This window comes from Phacochoerus africanus, chromosome 8 (assembly GCF_016906955.1).
Source record: "Phacochoerus africanus isolate WHEZ1 chromosome 8, ROS_Pafr_v1, whole genome shotgun sequence".
NCBI lineage: Eukaryota > Metazoa > Chordata > Mammalia > Artiodactyla > Suidae > Phacochoerus > Phacochoerus africanus.
In genome coordinates this window covers 133919519-133946784 of record NC_062551.1, presented here as the reverse complement: position 1 = coordinate 133946784, position 27266 = coordinate 133919519, and the positions used below count along the sequence as shown (strand labels likewise).

Below are 27266 nucleotides of genomic sequence, written 5' to 3'. Positions count from 1 at the left end.
TTATGCAAGCTAAAAAATTGAGGATATTACTAAAGGAAAATACACAGAAAAGGAACATGTCTTCTAGCACAAATTCTGAATAAACGTTATGTATCCATTTAGACAGAAAAGACATATCATCTATAAGAGGTAAAAGTCAGGCTAGCCTGAATCTTTGGCATGATGGCAGTCAGGGCTAGAAGATACAAAAAGTGGTTTATAAAGTTCTAGTGAAAAGACAGTTTGGCTTGAAGAGAGTATGTCCATATGCGTTTCATATAAAAGGAGTTATTGGATGTTTTTGAATATAGAGAAAAGTAGAAGACACGGTGGTCAGAAACCCTTCTTAAAATATTTGTATTTATTCATGATGAAATTCAGCTAATTAGAGAAGATAGTTTTGAATCCCAGAAATGGAGCATCGATAGTGAAAATTACTCAAGGGACGCACTAAAAGCTCTTAAACATAAAAGCAAGACCAAGCCTCTGTGGGAATCGTGGTAGACCACAATAGCAATAGCATAAGGCTTGATAAAATGAAAATAGGATAAACAACAAAAACCAAGTAAAAAGGGAAGGGAGAAGTATCACTACAATAATCAATTCATCTTTTATAGCAGCAGGCAAACCAGCACTATTTGAAATCAAAATATGTGGTTAAAAATTATCTCAGCACTCTGAGATATTTATATTCTATTTATATTTTTTCTTATATTTACACAGTTACTTTAAAAATTATTCTCTTCTAGTTAAAAATAGAAATTCGTAATCAGAAATTCTTTCAGTTTATCTTTCTTCTGTTAACTTCTAGTAAAACCAAAGTCAGCATCTTTCATTATATGGTATATTACATACTTTCATTTCTTTTTTTTTAATGTATAATTTCTCATGTCACATTTTCTTTTTTTTTTTTTTTGTCTTTTTGCTATTTGTTGGGCTGCTCCCATGGCATATGGAGGTTCCCAGGCTAGGGGTTGAATCGGAGCTGTAGCCACCGGCCTACGCCAGAGCCACAGCAACGCGGGATCCGAGCCACGTCTGCAACCTACACCACAGCTCACGGCAACGCCGGATCCTTAACCCACTGAGCAAGGGCAGGGACGGAACCTGCAACCTCATGGTTCCTAGTCGGATTCGTTAACCACTGTGCCACGACGGGAACTCCCATACTTTCATTTCTAACAGTATATTCTTTTTCTTGTGCTAAATCTAGTAAAATGAGAGTGGACACTTTTTAGTAAAATAATTATTCAACTGTCCTAATTGTTTATCTATCTATCTATCTATCTATCTATCTATCTTTCTTCTATGTATCACCTATCAACCATTTTACTTTTTTGTAGAGTCTTTTTATAGGTGTCTATAGAAAGAGCTCCAGAATAGTGTAGATTAAGTACATAAAAGCTGGCTTGCGGGGTTACAGATTTTAAAGATGCTTTGCTTTCTCTTTTTCATTTTTTAAATGGCTTGGAATTTTTATAATGAATTTATACATGTAACTTTTATAAAACAAAAATAACATTTATTAACAAAAAATTGGAGTTTGTTCCTTATTTGATAATTTAACAGCAATATCTTAATTTTGATTTTTTTAGTTGTTTTGCACAACTAACAGTATGCTTTCTCTAATGGTAATTTGAGAGGTTGATAGCCATCAGATAATCTCTCATATCCCATCTAAAGGAAGATGAAAAACAAAAAATACACATAATAACCTACTCTTAGATGGCAGAAGACATGAGGTGCGAAGCTTAAGCAATATGTGAAAAATTTAAGTGTTCATATAACAAAACCATGACTAACTGCCTTTCTGGCAACAAAATCTGCAACTAAGATATCAATTTTTTTAAAGGCAGTAGTCATTATTTTTCTACTCTTAATTAAACTCTCAAAAGATGTGTATGGAATAATATTTTGCAACTAATAAAATACAATTGAAATCCAAATGCAAACTAGGTTTCTACTCAAATTCAAATATTTTCCAAGTTGTTGATTTATCATAACTAAAAGCAGCTGGTGTCCTATTCAAAATGACTGTAAACAATTTAAGTTAACGCCTCAAAAGATTATCAAAAACAGAAAGAATGTATTTTGCAAAAGAGATGGATAGAAAATCTAAAAATGTATTTGACCATAAGGGAGGTGTTCTGTAGCAATAAGATGCTTTGAAGGCACTTTAATCTCAATACATGTGTCATAGAACAAAAATAGATTAAATCATGGCATGATGGTTTCATTTAAAAGGGATATTTTGGAAGGCACTGTCAGTGCTATTTTTAATAGTAAATTTTCGGTCTCAGATGGATTTTTTTTCACTACCAAGAACATTACTTAAAAGTAGTTTTAAATCTCAATATAAAAATCAATATCTAACAGAAAGCACAATAATTACAATTTCTATGCATGATTTAAGACAGCTACACAGTATATACAAAACAGGCTACCATGATATACTTGTTAAGTAGGATCTCATAAGTATCAGCTGTTTCCAAATTACAGTGGAGGAAACGCACCCCAAAGCACATGCAAAACAATCCATTGATATAAAGGAAAAAATGTTAACATTTCTTCATTGATTTATATTGTTTCCTTTTTACCTTTCAGTAGTTACTGATGATAATGTAGAGGGGTTAAGTATAATTTATAAATGATAAATGTACATATTTTGGATGTGTAGTCTGAAAAATTATAATTTATAGCGTGAATGCAGGGTCAAAAAAAATCACCATCATTAGTTAGAATGTGATGGATTCCCACGACAATTCTACTTTTCTGGTAGTTATTGATCAGTACACTGTTCTGAGGAAATTCCAAGGCAATGTTCAGTCAATGTTGATAAGGGGTACTGCTAAGGATTGAATATTTATGTCCCCTGGCCCCCCAAATTCATATGCTGAAGTCCCAATCTCAATGTGATGTTATTTGAATGTGGGGCTTTGGGGAGGTAATTAAATCATGAGGGTGGAGCGTTCATGAATGGGATTAGTGCCCTTCTAAGGGGGCGAAAGGACTACCACCATGGGAGGGTACCAAGACAAAATGGCCATTTCTAAACAAGAAGAGTGTTCTCTCCAGACATCTATTCTGCTGGCTCACTGATCTTGAACTACCCAGCTTCCAGAACTGTCTGACATAAATGTTTGATTTTAAAGTCACCCAGTCTATGGTTTTTGTTATGGCGGCTGCAATTGATGAAGACAGAAATCATGATGGTTATCTATGGGAGAAGACAGAAAGCAGAAAGACGATTCAGCGTTTTGCCCTCAGCACTGGCAAATAATACTGCTTTGTTATTTTATGTGGTTAATTTCTTTGTGGCTATCTTTTCTTTTTCAATATTTCAAGATTCCTGTCATTTTCCCAGACAAACCACATTTGTTCCCTCTTCTGTCCCCCACCACTCATGAATTCAAAAATGCATGTGAAGATGCTCTAGATTCCAAACCAGTACCTGTGCCATCACGTAAGCCAGAATCTTCTATTCTAAACCCTCACTTAGCCTCACTTTTCCTGTGCCCAAGACCCTATCCACTTTTGTATTCAGGAACCTTCTCTTTCTTCTTCTAGTCTTTCCTCTCATCTTCTTTCTACTCTTTTCTTTCTACTCAGTTCTTTTTAACAGTCTTTATATTTGGTTAATTTCCGTACTGGCTTTTTCACTTAGTTTCATTGCCCCATACTATTTAAAAATAATTTCTTTACATCTCATGCCTGACTTAACCTATTCTAGATTGGATTCAGTTACCAAAACTTTACCAAAGTAATTCTTGCTAATGCCACCACTGATCTCCATATTAAAAGAATTATTGAGTGTTTCTCATTTTCATTGGGCCTTTCAGTAGCATTTGAAACTGTGAACTCGTCATCGTTCTTGAAATACCCATTCCCTTGACTTTAATGATAACACACGTTCTCTCTACCTTTAAGGCCACATTGTTAAATCCTATGTCAGTTTTCCTTTCTCTGCTAATTAAATATTTGAGCTTGGTTCCTCTTTATCTTCACTTTATGATCGCTCTTAAATATATATACATATGTGTATATATGTATTTCTCTATTCTAATTAACTTTATGCCATAGTATTGTTGACATAAGTTACCATAACTCAGAAATGTTGAGTTGTATGAGTTGTTTGTATATTTTGGAGATTAAGCCCTTTTCGGTTGCATCATTTGCAACTATTTTCTCCCATTCCATAGTTTGTCTTTTTTTTTTTTATGGTATCCTTTGCTGTGCAAAAGGTTGTAAGTTTGATTAGATCCCATTGGTTTATTATACTGAGGGTTTAAAAACTTTATTATAGGACATTTTTTTTTGTCTTTTTTTTTTGCCTTTTCTTGAGCTGCTCCCGCAGCATATGGAGGTTCCAGGCTAGGAGTCGAATTGGAGCTGTAGCCTCTGGCCTACACCAGGGCCACGGCAACGTGGGATCCCAGCCGCGTCTGCAACCTACACCACAGCTCACGGCAACACCGGATCCTTAACCCACGGAGCAAGGCCAGGGATCGAGGCCAGGGATCAAACCCCCAACCTCATGGTTCCTAGTCGGATTCGTTAGCCACTGCACCACAACGGGAACTCCTACAGGACATTTTTTAAAAGTTAAATTAATCATCAGTTCCTCGGTAATAATTTTCAAATGACAAGTTCAAAAAAACAGAAGTTTACACTTGGGAGAGCCTGATAGAGATTTTCACCACTGGCCAAATGCTAAGAAGTTTGTTTTGACTTTTAAAAAATATTTAGTTGAGATTTAGTTTCCAAAGAATGACTTTTCATTCTCAATCAATTGAATTTGTAGTTAGCTTACTTTTCATTTATTGGAAAGGTTTCCAAGAGAGTATGGAATAATCGAATGCAATGAGTAAATATTTGATCATCTTGGGTTGACATGAGATAAACCGTAACTCAGAAATGTTGCCGAATTGAATAAAGATGTCTGACATATTTCCACTCAAATCCATCCTTATTCAGAATGAGATATTACATTGATGAATGCTTCAACAGGCAGAGAAGAAAAGAATCATGATGGAATCATTCCAATCACTCCTCTCACCCAGATCCTGTCAATGAACACATGTCCCTTGAGGTTATTCTGTGGATCCACGATTTCACTCAGAGTTTAAGATTCTACCTAGAGATTATATTGAAATTCCCCTCTTTGAGACAAAGTTCTGCTATATATTTAATCCTTCCACTCTGCAAAATTATTTCCTTTTTATTTTTCTCAGAATGATCTTATTAGATGGCAAATGAATCTTCTTATATATGGGTCTCATTTTATATCTATCTTATTATTTACATACACATAGACATATGTATGTGTATATATGTATTTATCTATTCTAATTAACTTTATGCTATAGTATTCTGCAAGTCTTTCAAAACTGCATAATAATTAAACCTCATGTAGAGAAATATTTATATCTATCTAAACTTGTATTTATCTGTTTATTAATCTTCATTCATATACTTTTTTGCCACACTCACAGCATGCAGAAGGTCCTGGGCCAGGGATCAAACCCATGCTACAGTAATCCAAACCACATCAATAACCACACCTGGATCCTTAATCACTAGGTCACTAGGAAACTCCATTCATTCACATATTTTAAATAGCTAATATCAACGGGAGACTTGTTAAGCCAACAAAAATATTAAGCTTTTCATAATATATAGATTTGTTCAAGTTTTCATGGTTTCAAGCAATATTAACATATTATTAATATATTATGATAAATATAATAAGTGGAATAAACTATTTTGTGAGAACTTACAGTTTTCAAGTCTGTTTCCTACTGCATTTTATATCCTCCATTAGGTACCATGTCTTCAATGCTAAACATTTTTAAAAATAATTTATTAGCATATATGTGTGTGTGTGTGTGTGTGTGTGTGTGTGTGTGTGTATGCAGAAGCCCCCAGATCAGGGATCAAACCATGTCACAGCAGTGCCCCAAGCAACAGCAGGGACAACACCAGATCATTAACCCACTAGGCCATTAGGGAACTCCCTAATATTCTTTTTAACTATCTTCTACTTTAAACTCAGTCTTCTACTATGCTGACTGATCAGGCGATTAGTAGAAAGGAAATTTAATGAAAATCACTCTTTAAAGGAAGCTTACTAGTAAGTAAATGATTCTTTTTCCTGAAGCCACAGCAAGACTAAAATGTAAGTTAAAGATTAACAAACTATTAATAAGGAGGGCGTAATCTACCTTTATTCTAGGTGTATGGTTAAGCACTCATATGTGCTATTCTTGTGGAATTTAGGAAAAGCAGAAGAGCACCTTGTTATTATAACCTAGTTGCTTAGATGATCTTTATCTGATTTCCTGCAAGATTTGAGAAAGTAGAAAAGGAATGAACCTATCAAAAACAACTTGGCAGAGAGTGAATAACAGGTTATGTTAATAATAGTTCACTTACTGAGTTCTTTCTATGTGGCCATTATTATAACTAAGTGCTACATTTGTACTATCTTCTTTAAACCTCAAAAAATACCTTGAAGGTGATAAGACTATTTATATATCAAAACCACAGAAAGTGGCCCAAATACGACAGCTAGTAAATGACAGAATGAGGATTTGATCCCAGGAATGGCATCCTCACAGGCTCTGGTTCTTCCACAGCCCTGCTTCCCCAAATAAGCTGCAATTCTACTTTTTTTTTTTATCAATCTTGGTTGAAATCATCAAAAGTGTCTGAATTTAAAAAGTTGAGGCACAGACTTTCAAAGTGGATCTCCACTGTAATGTTTCATTTGCTGAAATCTACTTTAAAATAAACAATAGCTATTCTCTCCTATACTTATTGTTTTACTTTGTATTCTAGTTTTGAATAATCATCACAGGTCAACATTTTATTTTAATTAATTAATCAATTAATTTGTCTTTTAGGGCCATACTCACACCATATGGAGGTTCCCAGGCCAGGGGTCCAATCGGAATTGCAGCAGCCAGCCTACGCCACAGCCACAGCAACACAGGATCAGGGTCCTGTCTGCAACCTACACCACAGCTTACAACAATGCTGGAACCTTAACCCACTGAGCGAGGCCAGGGATTGAACCTGCGTCCTCATGGATGCTAGTCGGGTTTGCTAACTGCTGAGCTCTGACAGGAACTCCCAACATTTTATTTTAAATTCTGTTCTCTAAGTGTATCATATTTCTGAGTATGTCATTCAGGTTTTGTGTGTGTGTGTGTGTGTGTGTGTGTGTGTGTGTGTGTGTGTGAGATTATCTTTTTTTTGGCGGGGGGCGCATTACGGTATATAGAAGCTCCCAGCCTAGGGGTCCAATTGGAGCTGCAGCTGCAGACCTTCACCACAGCCACAGCAATGTGAGATCTGAGCCGCATGTGCGACCTACACCACAGCTCACAGCAAATCCAGATCCTTATTAACCCACTGAGTGAGGCCAAGGATTGAACCCGCATCCTCATGGATACTAGTCTGATTCTTAACTCACTGAGCCACAACAAGAACTCTTGTGTTAGTCAGTTTTAGTTACCATTATCAGGACACTTTCATTTCATTAATAAAGAAATTGTTCTGCAAATATTAAGGCATTATGAGTTGTAAGTCCTAGGATCACAATTTATGAAATGTGGAAATCTTTCTTTAAAACTGTGTCACCAATAACTGATAAGACTTAAGTTTTCTTTTCTCAACACAATAATGACAGTGTATTATGAGCTATAATCTAAAACTTTGCTTAAATTCAGATTAACTTCATACTTCTTTACTCTTAATTTAATCCTCTGATTTTTTTAAAGGATAAGTATAAAGAGATTGTTGACTACAAAACAACAATTAATGCCACTATTCAAAAATTTCTGAAATATCTGTCTACTAATACACTGAAATTCAAAGTCCAAAGCACATTAAAAAAATTCTTCTCCACATGGCATTCCATTATGAAATTGCTGCAGTGAACATCACATTCGTTGAACAAACATAACGCTATAATCAAGCATCTGCTTGCCTTCCTGCATTGCATATACAACAGAGATTTGCTGTACTTTTTTTAGTATTCTCAATAGGTTTCTGTGTTTATAAAGGTCCAGAAATTATCTTCAGAACTTATCCTCCATATGGCACCAGGAAACCCGGCATAAGAACCTTTCTGACACAAAGGATATAGAATTGTCTTACTTCCAAATATCAAAAATTTTCCACAAATGCAGAACTATCAAACAAGCGTTAGAACCACCTCAACTTCTGTTCAACCTCATCAAATTGATTTAGTTGTCTGCACATGTCAACTTTAATTATCAAAAATGCAAAAAAAATAAAACCCAGCATATTCTTTTCCACTTTGAGTGCTACATGTTAAACATGACTTCAATTATATTTTGAATAATAAATTCTTTAAGACTCAGGATATGTTCTTGATCAGCAGAGAGCCAACAGCATAATATCACTAAACAAACATGACCCAAATTTTAGTTCTGAGATTATATCCCCCCAAAAAAGAGATAAAGTTGAGAAGTCCAATTGGCTGAATAATTATTGTATAGATAACTGATCTGTTTAGTCGACTCAAAGAATACCAATGAAAAAAATATAGTTTGGTGTTCTTAAGGAAGATTTTATTTAATTTCACAATTTAACTCCTTTACAATTAATTTTTTCCTCTGTAAACACAACCTAAATTTATATCTGTTAAATAAGTTAACATTTAAGGTATGGAGAGCACTAATAATTACCTTTATTCTATTGTAATTCTTTAAAACTACGTTCTAAAATTTACTGAATAATTTAAATAAAAAATAATTTTCTAAGTGGGCTCATGTGTGCACTTTCTTATTTTTTATTTTATAAATATAGCCTTTAAAATATTATAAAATATAAAATACCACCTTAATCTATAAGTAATATCACTCTTAAAGGGTTCTACCTTCAGTATAGCAAAACAAGTAAATATTATGTCAGTTCTATAAAATCTACTTGTTATGTCATAGAGGGAGATTATTTAGACCCCACAGTAATGAAAAGTAGTGTTTATCTCTATAATGGGAACAAAGTGATTAACTTGCCAGTTCAACAGGAAGGAATGATATGGTCCCAAGTATATAGGGTTCCTTAATCCTCCCGAAGACACACTGCAGATATTTCAATTAATGTGTAGCAAGGTCACAAAATCAATTTCTTTTCTTTTCTTTTTTTTTTTTTTACAAAATCAATTTCTTATCAGCCAAAAACACTCATACTGTAAATTTTATTTTCAAACCATAATCTCTAAATTAAATCTGTGTTCCTAAAAAAATATAGTACAGAAACTCAGTCATTGGGTTGTCTTCCTGATAGCATTTTTACAAATGGCACAAAGCTCCGTATGCTATATTTAACCTATAATGTTTGGTTAGATTCTAATCTTCCTAGAGAATATCATTATCTTTTTCCATGGCAAATAAAGGACCAAAGTGTTAATTTCCTTCTTAAAATAAGTACAAGGTTTGAACAGTTCTGGCATCCTATCTTCCAGCAATTTATTTGGGAACATACAAATGATTATAAAAAGAATCTATGAAACTGTATACTAATCCACATTTCTTGGTAATATGAATTATCTGAACATAAAATTCTGAGAAGAATGATGGTGATATGGAAAACAGTATTACCATGCAGTAAATTCCACGTAAGGGGACTTTGCAGGAATTGAGCTTGTCTGACCAATGACACTCAAGATAATCACATTTTTAATGAAAACTCCTTGAGTTGAATATAAAATATCATCATCTATTACATTCAGGTGCTGGAGTTCTTTCTCTATATTCTGATTTCTTTAGACAGAATGTTTTTTTCTCCTAATATCTTTATTATCACCCTGCTCAAAACTACACACAAGACTATGGTAATTTAAGTGCTGGTAACTTTTTTCTCAATGGCAATGGACCAGAATAGTTATGAAGGAACTGAAGTATTTCAATAATACTGCCTTAATGTTTTAATACTCAGAAAATTGCAATTTTCATGCCATACACATGCAATTTTTTCTATGTTTTTTAACATTCAAAATGTTTGACACATTTATACCAATGCTGTATAATATTGACTACACAATAGTATTATCCCATACAGCTGACTAACAAGTTGTACAAATCTCTTATAAATTCAGATTCTTGAGATCATTTTGATGATTGGTAAAATAGAGGATACAAAAAAGCATATAAAATATTTATATTATAAATTATATTATATGTGAATTATATATATTACACATATAAATTATAAATAAATATTTTATATTATACCGTAGAACACAGAATATTCTATTTTTCTGAATTCATTCATATGATAATTTATTCTATTTTAATCAAATATAGAACATAAAAAAATAAAATTTGCTTTAATAAAAGTCCTTCACTTTGTACACATTCATGCAAAAAAGATAAAACTTCACTTTAAACAAGCAATTGAAGAATAAATACAGCTTCATGTAATGTTGTATTTAAAAAGACAAACTCATTGGAAAGGGTGATAAATGTGAGACAGATATTTTCAATAACATTTAGACTAAAATTCTTTTTTGTAATTAAATAAAAAATCACTAATATCACTAAAATCACTAATAGAGATATTATTTTTCTAATGCCAAAAATTCCACAGTCCCTAGGATTTCTGTGAAAACAGCAATTTGATATGTAAAATGCAGAAGAAAATACCACAGTCAATCTGACTTCTGGGACTGAAAATCAGGGCCAGCGGGCTTCAAAAATAGGAAGCCATCAGAAGGCATTAGTGCCAATATTGCAAATGACCTTCCTTGCTTTAGGACATATTGCTTCCTAATTCATGAAAATTTCACAAGAGCAGTAGTTAAGTCAATGGAAATTCAGTCTTGCATAGTTGATCACTCAAAATGAGGTAGAAAATCAAAGACAGTCTGGAGAAAACCAATGTGAAGTTTATTAAGCAAACTGATCATTCATGCACATTTGCCATCTGGTTATAATAGATAGTCTGTATTTACAGCAAAATACTTGGGATAGGATTATACCTAAGGTAGTCTTCATATATGAGTCTTCTACAATGTATAGAATTCAAGCAAGGAGTTCCCATGATGGTGCAGTGGAAATGAATCCGACTAGTATCCATGAGGATGCAAGTTTGATCCCTGGCCTTGCTCAGTGGGTCAGTGATCCAGCGTCACTGTGAGCTGTGGTGTAGATCACAGACATGGCTTAGATCCCCCATTGCTATGGCTATGGCTGTAGCCGGCAGTTGTTGCTCTGATTTAACTCTTAATCTGGGAACTTCCATATGCCCCAAGTGTGGCTTTAAAAAGCCAAAAAAAAAGAATTCAAGCAAATCTGAGTGCTGATCCACATAGGAACCTCCTTTCCTTAGCCTAGAATTAGTCTCAGAAAATGGATTAAATGAAATAGGGCTTATATAAAAAAGATGAATGTAAAAATGGGGGCCCACTCTTCTTGTAATGGTCATAGACAGGTTTTTTTGTTTGCTTGGCATCTATTCACTCTCTTGATGGTAATAATCACTCAAATGTCCTTTTTAAAAGGACTTTCTCTCACTCTGTTCCCATGATTTGAAATTGAGACTCAGCAGGTCACTTTGCGATGTTAAAGGAGCTATCCCCACAGTCCTTTGTTCTTCTTTAAGACAATATATTCTTAAAAAGCAACAGAAGATGAAAAGGTATAAAAATTACATGTTTACAGTGCAATTTATATTTAATTTAAATTTCTGGATTTCTATGTGTGATCATTTTTGTAGGAGATAAAAACTTAGAAATAGACACTTTAGTCTCAATTTTCTGGTTATTTTTAAGAATTGGCTTGTATTACTGATAATTTTATCAGCTTATTGTCATACCTTTTTATCTTCTGTTGCTTTTTTTCTGGTTCAGCGGTTAACGAATCCAACTAGGAACCATGAGGTCGCAGGTTCGATCCCTGGCCTTGCTCAGTGGGTTAAGGATCCAGCATTGCTGTAAGCTGTGGTGTAGTTCACAGATGCAGCTCAGATCCTGTGTTGCTGTGGCTGTGGCAAAGGCCAGTGGCTACAGCTCCAATTAGACCCCTAGCCTGGGAACCTCCATATGCCACAGGTGAGGCCCTAGAAAAGACCAAAAAAGACAAAAAAAAAATTTCCTAGAGGTTCCTAAAGAAATGATTAAACAGAAAATATAGGATGGTAGAAGTGCCACGTTCACTTTATATACAAAATGAAAACTAATTCTAAAAAAATGAGATATAACTTTTATTGTTTTTGATGCTTTATCAGCAGTAGCATATATTATATGGCATATTAGTACACACATAGATATATATGCATGTGTATATATGTGTGTGTATGTGTATATGAAGAATTATGATATAACGTATGATTAATTAACACTTTAGCCTGAAGTGAAAACAGAAAATGACCATCTTCAGTTGGAAAAACATCAGCACTCTAATAATGTCAAATCAGATGATGTCTTAATCTAAGATTGATTTAACACAGAATTTTGAATAAGTCTTTTTGATTGTTGAAATTAGAACTTGGAAGTTCTGTGTTTACTTTTACTATTTCAATTTAATTCTCTGCCATTAGTTACCTGATATACTCTTCTGATTCTAAATATGCATAAATCCGTCTAGATAATACTCATTAAGAGTAATTAAAACCAAATGAGACTTCTACATGAAGAAACATTTTCATGTTTCATTATAATGAATAGATTACTTGGGCAAATCCAAAATCATGTATTCATGTTAAACCTTTCTTTAAGATCTCAGGATAGTTCTTAATTTGCATCTCATTAATTTTCCTTGTGAGATAAACGTGAAACAGGATGACTTTGAAAAAAGATTCCTGAAACTTAGTCTGCAAAAATGGCAGAGTCAAGTCGGATGAGAGAAGTTTTTAGTTTTAAAACCATGGAGCTGGAGGGAGTGGGATGGACTAGGAGTTTTGGGTTGGTAGATGCAAACTGTTGCATCTGGAGTGTATAAGAAAGGAGATCCTGTTATATACCACAGGGAACTATATCTAGTCACTTGTGATGGTACATGATGGAGGATAATGTGTGAAAAAGAATGTATATATATGTATGTGTGTGTGTGTGTGTGTGTGTGTGTCTGTATGACTGGGTCACTTTGCTGTACAGCAGAAATTAACAGAACATTGTAAATCAACTATGACAGAAAAAATAAAAATAAAAAAACCTGTGGAGCTGATTAGCAAAACTCAAATGACACAAGTCCGTTTTTCCTTTTCATTTTAAAAATAAAATATTAGCTTAAAGAAAGTTTTTATAATGGTTTATTCTTTTATTTTTCGCATTTTACATGTTAAAATAATTTGTAATCTTATAGAGAGGATATTTTTGAGGAAATTCTACCTAATTATTGTGGCTGGGTTTGTTCTATTGTGTAACCCTTCTTGTCAACAGGCAAAAGAGGTCATATTTCTAGTACAAGGAAAAGAATTCTTGAAATTGGCAAAGGTAATTTATTTATTTGGATGAAGTTCACAGAAGTTATGCATCCTGGAATGTAAGCCTTGGGTTAATTTAGACTATCATTTCTTAAATAGGTTACATTTTCCTTTCAGTACAAGAAGTCCCAGGGAAATAAGCACCTCACTTTAAACACATTTTGATACACAGCTATCTAGAAGTACATTAGACTTCATACTTATCAGCATTCATTAAACAAAGAAATTCCTCTGGAGTATGTAAAAATACATTTGTTTTACAAAAAACATTTGCTTCTTTGAGAATTTTTAGCAACATATTACACACGAAGGGAGGTGTGGATACAATGTTACGGAGACATACACTTCCAAATCTTTAAATATTCCTTAAGTATTCCTTAAAAACTAGAAGGCACCTCCTCCCAAGAACTGGAATAAGAGTGGAAGAGTGAAAGAGAGAGAGTGAGACAGAAAGAGAAGAAGAGAGAAAGGGAAAAATTAAAGAAAATGCTGGCCTTGGCTGCTACTCAATTCTCTACTCTGAAGTTCCAATACCACAACATGTAATAAATAAAAAAAGACAAGAAAAGTTGAAGATGAACTACCAAGAGAGCCGATGATTCCTGATGAGAAATGAAAACAAATATTCCAAAGACATCCATTTGCAGCCTTAAGACAAAAAGGACAAGATTTAGAAGCTGCTATGAAAAATTGCTTCTTTAGAGGGACCTGATCCAGGCAGTTTTGATCCACTCTATCTTTTGGGGATGTAACTTCACCAAAGTTGTATATGGGTACAATTTAAACATAATCTGTAAACTTTAACTTTCTTGTTTTTGTTCTGAACTGTCTCAAATAGACTAATTTAGGAAAACAGATTATTTAATTTGCCAGAACATGTCAAAACTGAGCTATGGACTACCATTTTTGGTAACAAAAATATGTTTGTATGCTAAATAATTAAGGGTACCATTTTCTAAATTTTCAAAACTATAATAGGTTTCAAAAATGACAGGGACAAAATGAATATTCTAATTGTTAAAATAAGTAAATTTAAAAGGGAATTTTAAAAGGGAATTATGATGTTTTATCATATAAGAAAATGCTTGTGGTGTTCTTCAAAATGCGCTAATACATTCTATGACTCTTTTGTCCTACATTGTAACATTTATTTTACAAAATATTTGCATTAGTAACTACATAATGAATTTATTTCTAAATAAGCTGGTATACAGTTAGAATCTAGATCAACAATATATTAGATTTATCTTTGTTATTTTTAGAGCTAGAGATATTAGCAAAGTCCTTTAGAATTGGATTCATGACGAACAGATAATATTTATGGGTTGAATGAATGAAAATAATATATATATCTTTAAACAAATAACAGAACAAAAGCATCCAAATGAGAATTAACAACTTGAAAGGTAGTACATTTATTCTAGCAATCTCACTATTAAATGAAACGTCAAAACATTTCAAAACTTTAAAAATTGTCTTTGTTCCACACTACTCATACAAAATATTTCACTTCATATTACTTTATAACCACACACAATTTTCTTAAAACCATTCTGGCAATTAATCTTCTACTTTATCCATCAAACTTGGCCAGGAGTTTGTCTTAGCTGTTTCTGAAAATTAAATCCACTCTCAAAATTTCACAGTTACTGAGGATAAGATATATATATATATATATATTTAATTAGTTTATTTACATTTATTTAATTATATATATATAAATTAGAAAAGAGTTTTAATAAAATTTTGAGTACTGGCAGCATCATTTTCATAATTGAAATACCTTACAATGATACTTGAGTGAGAAATAGCTGATGACTATTGGTTTATGTAATTCTGGCCTTTTTTTTTTTTGTATTTTTACGGCCGCACTTGCGGCATATGGAGGTCCCCAAGCTAGAGGTCAAATCAGAGCACAGCCACAGCAACATGGGAATCTGGGCCGAGTCTGCAATTTATACCACAGCTCACGGCAACGCCAGATCCTTCACCCACTGAACAAGGCCAGGCATTGAACCCGAGTCCTCATGGACACTAGTCAGGTTCATTAACCATTGAGCCATGATGGGAACTACCTGGCATGTTTGTTTTCAAAAATCATTTACATACATAAGATGATTACTTATACTTCATAAAAGTCAAAAGGTACATAGGTATATAAAATACAGCTGTGACTATAAATATCATTATTAAAGATGAAAAATCATGGAGATGTGATGCAAAGAAGAATGGTTATTTTTCTGTTTACATTTTTAGTACAGACTTTATTATTATCACTTTATTAAATATTTACAAGTGGTGTTATTATTGTAGGACACAGTTTTGGTAGTAGATCTAATTGCGTTAACTGATGTGTGTATACATGACATACACACATTTTGTATGTTCTTCATCTGTCCTGATGACTATTGGGATGTCCATCTGGATGAGCATCCTCTTTATTACTAAAGGAAAAACTGTTATGGAAGCAATCACATCTCACCACTTCTATTCGAGCCTATTCACTTGTAATCTAGCCTGGGTAGATTTATGCTAGGAGACAATTTTAATGAACATTTCTCCCACATGCTGAATCTCTAGACTATTTCTTCTTCCTGACTCTTTGGTAGCTATTGTGACATTGGTCTCTACCTTTACCCATCTCCTACTGCTAGAGAGCAGTTCATTATGACAATCTTCCAGTTGGTTTTTCTCAAGCATATATATGGTTATTAGATAATAATGAAAGACTGCTTTTTAATCATACAACATGTCTCCCTGAGTCAGGCACCAAGACTTCATCATTTTCTACAAAGTGCTTGTGATATTGTTCATAATAGGCATGTCCTGAGCTATGAAAAGATTTTTTACATGCATACAAGGAGTCAATTACATCCTTCCTGAGCCTTCCCAGGCTTAACCTAGGGCAATTGTTTTTCTTCTACCCACTCTGATTCCATGAAACTTGCAAGACTCCAGCCCCACTTAATGAGTTGACATGACAGTAGAGAGACTATTTCCTCACAGCCACCCATCCTCACACTCAGCCATGCACGTCATCCTTCCCCTGGTTCCTGCTTCTCGCTTCTCACAGTTCAGTTTATTCCAACTTTGTTAAATTACCTGGGAGAGGAGAGATGTTTCACTTCCTATATTTGTCACTATTGTGCACCAGAAAGTAACCACAAGAATAACAAGAGTAATATACGTTTAAAGAACGAAAATAACCTAATCTTATGGTTAAATATAATCAACAATTTCAAAAGCCTTTAAATGAACCCCAGATTTCTATATAAACTTTTCCATCTCCTATCTGAAAATTACGCTTACAGATCTGTGTAAGGATAAGTGTGTTATTTCCCATTCATACCTCAAAGAAGTGATAGTAGATAAATTAATACTATTAAAAGGACACCGTTCTACCAATTTGGTTTAAAAGCCTGTACACTAATTACGTCAGAGGACTGATAACATGCTGATACTTTTGGTACTCTAGAGAAGGCTGGGATCCCAGCATTCCAGTCCTAGCTTTACCACTTTAGCCTTGGGACACTGGGACATTCATTTAAGCTGTCAGAGTCCTGTTTCTCTAATATGGAAAAGGCTATAGCATAGAGCTCAACAGAAGACAGTTATAACCAGTCATTATGGTGTTCGTAGGTAAAAGACAGCATCTGTTGTTTTTATTTCAAAAGCTTGATATGAAAATTGAAGATATATAGGGTCAAGGCAGCATAAACTATAATGAACTGTACAAATAAAAGGTGCTATTGTTTTTATAGGTTGGGTATACAGCCTTTTGTGGATTGACCCTTGCTAATCCATTCTTACTCTACCTAATAGGATCATCTTTCTAATACACACAATCTTTCATGTACCTGAGCTCCTCAATACCTGCCACTGGCTCTTTTTTGTTAACAAAATAAAGTCCATACCCTTGACATCTTAACTTAATTTCCACTGACCTCTCCACTAATACACTCTCTGATACATATCCAGCATGAAATACTTGAAGCTCCTTGAAAAGTACACGTGTTCAACTTCTAGGCCTTTGTTACTGCTGATTTCTTCTGCCTGGCTTTGTCACTTTGTCAGTCTTGAGAAATCCTATTTATTCTTCAATTCTAAGCTTGAATGTCACCTCCACTTGGAAAGCTTTCCTGCAATTGATTGTACATCTCAAATATTCCTCTTTTAATACCTTTCATATCATTGTATCAAGTCATTAACATAGTTCTGTAACTATCCTCACATATACTAGAAATCAAGGCCACTTCTTATGTATTATTTTAACACAAGAGCATGCCAGTATCTGTTAAGCAGAGGCCTTATGGTGAAGATGAGTGAGTCGCAACACAGGCACTGGAATTAGACAGAATTGGGCTCAAATCCTGGCTCCACCGCTTCTTTGTTGTGCCACATGAGTTTTTCACTTAACCTGCTTACAACTTTATTTCCTTATAGATAAAAATGAGAAAAACAATGGATGAAGGTGTTATGCTAACTAATATCTTGGTTGTAATGAACAGTAGATATTAACTCTCCCACTGATGATGGTGATAATGGCAGTGATGATGGTGAACATGCTCACTAAATACTTGTTCACTAAAAGGACAGTTAAGTGAAATAAATTCACTACTATTAAATCTTGTTGCTGGGGGACCAAAAAATCCAAATTCTAAATAACTTGTTCAAACTTAGCTCTTGGGATGGAATGTATTTTGGAAGGTTGGGTTATTACCATTTATTTATTTATTACATTTATTTGACAGGGCTTTGAGGGAGCCAAAGTTTATGAAGATGAAGAAGATGATGGTAATGATGTCAAAAGCAACAACTTTCATTTCCCAAATAGTAGGCATCCTCTGGCATAAAACCTCTTTCTAATGATTTCTTAGTGACCCACTACCAATCCTAGAGAAAGATAAGGAAATCTGGGGAATCCTTTTGGAGATGAAAAAAGTCAACGCAATTCTTCACACCCGAAATACACCTAGACTATTTAGCAGTTGAAAATACACTGTTTTAATTTCCCAAATCATGTTAAATATATCTATTTTTAAAAAAATGTCAGGAGTTGCCATCATGGCACCGAGGAAACCAATCCAACTAGGAACCATGAGGTTTTGATCCCTGGCCTCGCTCAGGATCTGCTGTTGCTGTGAGCTGTGGTGTAGGTCGCAGACACAGATTGGATCCTGCGTTGCTATGGCTGTGGCATAGGCTGGCAGATGTAGCTCCAATTTGACCCCTAGCCTGGGAACCTCCATATGCTGAGGGTGCAGCCCTAAAAAGCAAAATAAATAAATAAATGTCAAAAATCTGTCAGTGAACTAATAAAAAGGTGAAAAAGCTGAAAACCACTATCTGAGCAGTTTTAAGAGGTCATTATAAACCTCAGATAGTGAATATTAAAACAAGTGACTATGTACCATTCTTTAAATAAGAGAGAGTTTTAAGTTAAGAAGAACTTGAAAAGAAAAGAAAAAAAATTCCCACTACGAATTGTGTTCTGTGTGAAAAGAAATTGCAGGGCAAAGGTCTTGAAATATTTTTATTTTCAACGGAAAATATTTTCTGCCCTTCAGCTGGCTATTGACTTAACAGCAGGAGGGAAAACAACTGCATTGGATAATGCAAGATGTGTTTTTTAAAAAAAAAAATCATTAAAAACACGATTATAAGCTGGTTGGCTGCTGAAGGTCCAAACTGTGAAAAATTACTGATGTTAATAATAATGGTAATCATGACAGCTGAAAAGTACCTAAATAACAAAAAAGCAACACTGTTTATGAAGTACTATGGTATAATTTGTAATGATTAGTGTAAAAGCACACTAAAATGTTTGATGTAATATTTTGAAGGTCACTCAACTATCAACTTACCATAATGCCATTCAGTGAAATACACAATAAAAATCTAAGAGTATTTATAGAAAGAATTTTGTAGTGCTTGTAAAATAATAAATTGCAAATCCTGGCTGTATGTACAAGCAGAAATGCCTGATCTAATGCACCATTAAGCAACTGTAGCTTTGCTCCACGTTTTTTAAACATTAAACTAATTATGATGAGGTCTGGTCTTACTACATACTGCATATTTAATCTTTTTTAAGAGCCTATCAAATTGAATCACGAGACACAACTTGTTTATGCTATAAGCAAAACACATGCAATATTAACAATGTACAATATCCTGGCTTAATTAGAAAAAGTCCATGTTATCTTAAATACATTTAGGAGGGTAACACCACACAGTTCTAATGTGAACTTGCCATTTAATTATATTTTCAAACTAATTTATATAACTTGGAAATTTTTCTCTCTCTTTTACACATAATGTTGTTCTACTGACCTAGTTTAAACTAGATTCTACTAAAAACCAAAGAGAGAATAAAGAAAGAGAGGTGAGGCTTGAGGAAAGAAGAGGTGTGGCGGTGATGGAGACCACAGACAAGAAATCACTCAAAACTGATTAGCAGATGGTGTTCTGTTCATCAAGGCAAGGGACTAAATTGTACTCTAGAATGAACTTTCCTGGTGTTCTTGTTCTGGGCAGTAGCCTAAAATTTATAAATGAAATTTACTTCTTCCGAAGAGAATATATTTCAAAATTTTCCTCCTCTCTCTCTTTCCCCAGGGTATACATCCAGGGTATGCAGGAGAAAAAAAAATGTTGAATTCTTAATGCTATTCTCAAATTTAGATAGGCAAGTACTAAGGGAAGTGTCTGAGGGCAATGCATACATAAGGGTATAGCCTAGATGTCATGAATTCTCTTTTTCCTGAAGCTACTGACTCTGCTCTCTGCAACCTAGTTTTTCAGTTTAAGTTCAAGGACAGTCTTTAGCAAAACTAAGACATATGAAGTATCAAAATGTATAATCAAGTATAAATTTTGACCTGAGAAGGTCAAACATTGCTCATTATGCTTTTTTTTTTTTTAATCAACAGCATGAAATCAAACAGTATAAAGTAAGACAACTTAATTTCTGGATAAGCAAAAGCAACCATGTCAAAATTAAATCTTATAATACGCTCCAAATGAGGTAACAAAGATTGTTTACCTTCACAAATTGAGACCCCATTTCCCGAAAATCCAATGTTGCAATAACAGCCTTCAGCGCCATTCCGTATTTCACATCTTGCATTTGGGACACAAGGTTTCTTGGTACAATTTTGAGTGTAGGAACAATTCAGCAAAGTGGAAAACCCCACTAAAGAAAATAGAGAAAAAAACACAAACGTTCCCCCAATTGTCCAGTTAAACTTCTTTCTTTCCATTTAGATCAATGCATTATGAGAAGTTCCCAAGGGTGTATTTAGGTGAGTAACAGGACAAAAGCAAGTTAGTAAGAGAATTAACACTTCTCTTCAATCTCATTGTTTATCAAGTGAATCTCAACCAAGTTAAAAGTAGTAAACAACCTAGGCTTATAAAGAAAACAGCATTCCTAGATCTCTGGATGCTTTACCCTGAGGAAAGGTGATTTTAATGTGAACTGCATGATTGTAAAGCAGTTTCCAGTAACTGGGAATGGTTCTGAGCAGAAAGAAATCAAGGTGAAACTGAGTATTTGGGTCTTTTCAAGTTCAAATCTGTGTTATTTTAAGATGAAAAGTAACTTATCATACCATCCAGAAGGACAAATGCAATGATTGTTTTTTTCTGGGTTCTAAGGATCTGTTTAAATTCTGCCTTTTCCATAAGAAGGTTTATTTTCTTTTTCTTCCATTAGGAGGAAAAAAAAAATCAACTTAACATATTGGTCCAAAGATGTATTGGTCCATATATGTATGACTTTGCTGTACAGCAGAAATTGACACAATATTGTAAATCAACTATAATTTTATTAAAAACTTTTAAAAAAAGAAAAACAACAAAAACAAAAAAGACTGATTTTCCAGAAAGGGAACACCAGACAACCCTACCAACAACACCCAGCACAGGTAAGAGAGAACAAGTCTCTATTTCAGAGTTCTTGAAAACAAAGCTGGCAATGGTATTTTGTGGGCTGCTAGGAAAAGATAAGGAAAAGCATAGGACATTCCTTTTTTATTGCTGTCCTAGGCCTGCTCACTCCAAGCCCGCTTGGGATGGACAGCTATGAATCGTCCCAGTTATTATTCTGAAAACCGTTATCTGAGATAAATCATCTTTATCTGGTAACAAGAGATGCTTAAACAGACAATTCTCAGTCTTAGCCTCACCTGGGACTGTATATGCCATCTAAACCAGAATTAATGCCGCTTCAAAGATGTGATTTATTAGCTTTCTGCGCAGTATCATCAAAATGGTATTTTAAATGAACGCAAAGTCTGAGTTGACAGTCCCCCTCAAAGGCCGGAAAACTGCCCACAAGTGTTAATGGTTTGGATTTTCCAAATCTCTCTCCGGGGAAGATCAGAAGAAAGGTCAAAGTCGGAGATTTGGGGCACTTTGGGAACTTTGTCAGCGGAAATAAAAAGGTGACTTAGTCCCTGGGCCCTGAATTTTGAACTCTAGAGTTGAAAGGCAAGGAGAAAAACATCCTGAGTAGGACTAGGTCAGTTCTCCCTGGAGTCTTGGCCAAATGCACTTGGCACGTGAGTTCCACCTTAGAAAGCTCCCTTTCCCTGCAAGTGCTGGCCCCCGGGGCAGCCGGGCGGCCGGGCGCGGGCACTCACCGAGGAGCGGGAGGAGTCTCATTGGCGGCGCCGCGGTGGTGGCGGTGGCGGCGGTGGCGGTGGCGCGGGAAGAGCGGTGGGGCGAGCGGGTCGTGGACCTGGGATGCGGCGGGGCGGGTGCGCCAGGCTCCTGGCTCGGCCCCCGTGACGCGCCCGCTTCCTTCGGCCACTTTCCGGCTTCTTTTGTGTGAGTGCGTGTGTGGAGCGCTGAGTCCGCAGGCCACGTCCGGCCCCGGCCCCCACGCCACCCTTGACCTCATCCCTGGCCTCTAGGCGGCCGTCCCCTAGAGCGCCACAGGCCCTGGCTGCCCCCTCCCCAGGCGCAGCAGCCGGGGTATCACCCTCCCAGCCAGTGCGCTCCAGAGCCCTGGGGAGTGTTCCTTCTGAGAGAGCTTCCGGAGCTGCCTGGGTCTCAGGGGCCTTTCCTGCAACCGCAATTCCAGGACACATGTTTTGTTTTTGTTTTATTCAGTTGCACATTGCCCTAAAGAACTCCGGGGCCAGAAGTTCGCTGGAACCTTGGTTCCAAACATCCGGGTATTTGGGTTTTCATTTCCAGTCTTGAGTCCACACCTTGTTGGGACTCAGGGTTCCAGAGTGTGAGGAAGGATATATTCTATCTTGCTTACAGTTCAGGATTGTGCCTGAAATTAGTTAAAAAAACAAAAACAAAAACAAAATAAAACCAAGTGTCAAGAATTATAGCAATGATGAATATAATGCTGTTTTCCATTTTCAACTAAAATTTACCCCTCCCTTTCCCCTCTCCTCCCCAGAACACCTGGTATATCCTATACAGCTTTCCTTTAGCATGTTACTCTATGGGAGTCGATTACATAGATACGATCATTCAGGTTGAAACATAGAAACGATGCTAGTGTAAAAATTAAAAAGAACTGGCAGGCAAGGTTGCTCTCGAAGGACAGAAAGTAGATCGGTGTTTACTGAGAATGGGGTGTAGAGTGGGGACTGACCGCAGAATCATTAAAGGAAATGTGGGGTGATGGGAATACTCTGCATCTTGATTGATATGGTGGTTTCCTAAGGGCATACATTTGTCAGAATGTATCTCTTAAAATGGTACATTTTATTTCATGTAAATTATACCTCAATAAAGTTGATTTAAAGGAACAAAATGACTGATGTTGGTGTCACCCTCACAAGTCACTTCGTCTTTAAATAGTTGGGCACACCTTGTGGCATTCCGTATACATTTCTATTTAAGAAACATCTGCTCAGAATCTACTTTGTACAGAGAGTGCCCAAATCTACTTTGTACAGAGAGTTCTCAGAATCTTCTTTGTACAGAGAGATGAACAAACCATGGCTCTTGATCTCCAAAAAGTGTATAAACTAGTGGGGCATAATAATAAAAGTCACAATAATACATATACTGCGGTACAGACATATTTCCTTGACGCTCTATTGCATTTTACTGAACATGCTCTAGCTTAATTCAATTCCTTCAAAAAGCTCTTGAGTTCTCCCACACCAAATGAGGGAAATGAGCAACAGAGGCATTGTGTGACTTGCCCAGAGTCACAGCTGGTCAAGTGACAGGGCAGACTCAAACCCAGGCTATATTGCTTCTGAGTCAAAGTGTAGTCATCAGTTCATGCATTTCAGGGAGTCTGAAGAGGTGACTTCAACGACTTAAATATTACAAAAAATAAGTTTTGGACTTTACTAGGCTCTTAATTGGTTTTACTTGGTTTTCTTTGAAGTTTTTTGTTTTGTTTTGGTTTTTTTTTTTTTTTTTTTTTTTTTTTTTTTTAACCTAGACAGTGACTCAGTGAGTAAAATTCTGGCAGCAGTCTGAATGAGGGATGTTATGGAGACATCAAAGGCAGGGAAATCAGAATAGTCCCAGAAAAAGACAACAAATGCCTGAACAAGGATAGGAGTTTTGGATGGGGGAGATAGAGATTAGAGAAAGGATTAGGTAAAGAAAATTGACATCATGTTGACATGCTAAGGTTGAGGGGTAAGTTTAGCACAAAGAGAGTGTGACTGTTTTCTAGTTGTATAAGCAGAAGTTTGGAACCTTTCACAAAAATAGGAAAGATGGGATGAAGAGTGACTTCGGAGGGGAAAAGGTAACAAGCCCAGTTTTATAATGTAAAATTTGAGATGTTCTGATGACCTGATTCCATTCATGGGAAGCTAGTTTCTCCAGTCATTTCGTGTATTCATCATATGAAGTCACTGAGTATACTCATCATTCAAAAGACATAAATATAGAAATATGTTATTTTCTGAGACAAGTTATAAACTGAGACAGAGTACCTATTTTTAAAATCACTATTGTAAAATAATTTACTCCATAGCCACACACACTTACTCTTTATTTTTATACTAAAGGTAATACAAGAAAACCAACTCCAAAAACATCATTTTTCTCTGCAATGCTTATAAACATTAACAAAAATGAGCTAAAATGCAATTTAAAATATTTTTGAACTTTTTCTTTGCAAGTGTTTCTATTAAAAATTAAATATTAAATATTTTTATCACAAAAACATGGGCGAACAAGAACTAAGCATGAAGTGTTTAGTGATGTCTATAACTTTAAGATTGCTCTTGGCCAAGATCAAAATTGCTTGAAAATTTATTACTTAAAGAAGTCTATTTTCTTAAGTAATAAATATAAGATATTGAATAATCTTTACTGAAAAAAATAGAAATTTCAATTCAAATATTTTAATTGTAAGAGAAAAGCATATTTTAAAGACATGTTCTCAAGGAAATACAGAACTTTAAATTGTTATCAACATTCTTCCTTTGGGTACCACTGAGATATGTCTAGTCTTTTGAAGGTATAACAATCACTTAAAGCTTGATTCTGGCTGAGTATAACACATGGAAATTAAGTCATTTTAAGCTGCCTACCTGATTGTGGTTTTAATACACTAGTATAAACATTCATCCTTCAGTGCGAGATCTTATCGTATCCATGATTATTTCTGTCTTGGGTCCGTCTGTAAGGTGCCAAATTAAACAGGATTTCCTTGAAAGATTCTTGATCAGGTTGAAGTTGGCTATGGCAAGTATTTTCTGTGAAGACCTGGGTTTAGCTCTAGCTTTTATTGTGAATAGATTCTTTAACCTCTTTGGGGACCAGTCTGCCCATTGTAGTGTGGAAATAACAATGCCTGCCTTGTTCATAGTGAGTTCTTAAGGCCATTGAAATACACATGTCAGAACTGTTGGGTTTTCAATATCTTTAATATTCAATTCATCAAGTATAGAAAATTAGTACACGATTTAAATGAAGACCTCCATGGATGAATTTATGGTGCCCACAGAGACTGGCACAAGAAACATATCGCAGTTTTTGAACCCGCTTCATGAAGCCTTTGTGAGACTGATTCCTTACATGAGTGTTGGAAGTGTGATTGAGTTCTAAGTGTTTGGCCAGCTTTTTAACCATATCTTTAAATACCATCATTCCTCACACCTCCTTTGACTTTTCTCAACTGTGGAAACTTTGTCAACAATTTGTTAATTTAGGTAGTTCCTCATTCCTTCCTATCACTACCATTGCGTAAAGTCCATGTGGGTCCATTCGTGAGAACCTCAATAGAATTACAACTTACCAGATACATTATTTTTCACCGCAAGTCAATTTTAGTCAAACCTACATTTAACAGTGTACAATTGGCAAAAGGGCTGTAAAAGGTAAAAAAAAAAAATAAAAAATAAAAAAAGGAAAATTTAGTTATGTGCAAGATTGGGAGGAGTAATCTGATGGCAACATACTCAATGTTTAAACCAAGAAAATCTATACCAAAAATATTTACCAAAGTGAGACTTCAGTTCCTCATTATGAGGGAAATTCCTCAAATGGATAAGGATTGAAGTTTCACAAGGTGAACTTGTCTGTTGATGGCTCTTAACCTAGTCTCTTAGAACTCAAAAGTAAGTAACCTAATTATTTTTCCTCCATGACACCTCACACAGTGCCTTAGGGATAATAGGTATATAATTCTAAAAAAAGTGCTTAAAAGAATGTGTATATGTGTGTGTGCGTGTGTGTATGACTGGGTCAATTTTGTGTACAGCAGAAATTGACAGAACAAAGTAAATCAACTATAATAGAAAAAATAAAAACCTTTGAAAAAGTGCTGACTGAATGAATAAATACCTAGAAAAGTGTGCAATAAAGTTTATGAGAAATGAAAATCTTTAATTTTGAAGATTAGCTGTTTGCCTCAAAAATGTCTTTTAGGTTTCCAGATATATTACATGTTATTGGGATACAGCAAAATCATTCTTTTGTATGTATGTATGTATGTATGTATGGTCTTTCGAGGGCTGCACCCGGGGCACATGGAAGTTCCCGGGCTAGGGGTCCAATCACAACCGTAGCTGTCTGCCTATACCACAGCCATGGCAATGCCAGATCCAAGCCACATCTACAACCTACACCACAGCTCACGGCAATGCTGAATCCTTTAACCCACTGAGCAAGACTAGGGATAGAACCCTCATCCTCATGGATACTAGTTGGCTTCATTACCGCTGAGCCAGTGGGTACTCCACATTTTTGTATTTAAATTTAAAGAAAAAGCAAAGAAGGCTCTTTGTTAATTGTAGAATAATTCATGGTAGGGAGCAATGATTTTTGGTCTGCTGTTAAACTGATGATCTTAAATAGTCTGTTAAAGAGATGCTACAATTTCCAAACCTAGTTACCTGGAAATTTATGACTTTGAAATCTAGGTTAAGTCTATTTAATGTCAGTCAACATTTGGTATCAAATATAAAGTTTAATGTTTTAATACACATTTCCACTCAGGCATTTTTAGTAACAATATTCTAATTATAAAACTCAAGTTAGTACTTAACAGAATATTTTAAAAATTGAGTTTCCAAAACTACAAACAGAAACACTTGACCTGGCTTTTATGGTACTAATTTTTTTAGTGAAAATAGTTGCAAAAAGCATCTGGTAAGTTTCAACCTTGACTGGAAGGGAGGAGTTCTGAGTTCCTTCCCAGCCTGGTTTTTCAATTGTTTTTTGGCCTTCTGAAAACGCACTAAATCTTTCCATTATTCTGTTTAACCTTCGCAAATGTCCCTGCTTTGTATATTTTTTCTCTCCTATAGTTCTCCTTCATAAAGATTTATAAATTAGCACTAACATTTAGGAACTGATATTTTCAAACCAGGCATTGACCAAAAGGAGCA

General features: G+C 35.1%; 1 protein-coding gene across 1 annotated transcript in view; it reads right to left on the bottom strand.

The window, feature by feature from the left end:
* The window catches only part of ADGRL4 (adhesion G protein-coupled receptor L4), a 99857-nt gene extending 77458 nt beyond the window's left edge, over positions 1-22399 (bottom strand). The window contains exons 1-2 of the mRNA XM_047794292.1: positions 22077-22399; positions 20477-20626 (exon numbers count right to left, since the gene is read on the bottom strand). Of these exons, the coding sequence (XP_047650248.1) occupies positions 20477-20626; positions 22077-22098 (172 nt within the window). The 5' untranslated portion in view covers positions 22099-22399. The remainder of the gene's footprint in view (positions 1-20476; positions 20627-22076) is intronic.
* Positions 22400-27266: the final 4867 nt, after the last annotated feature.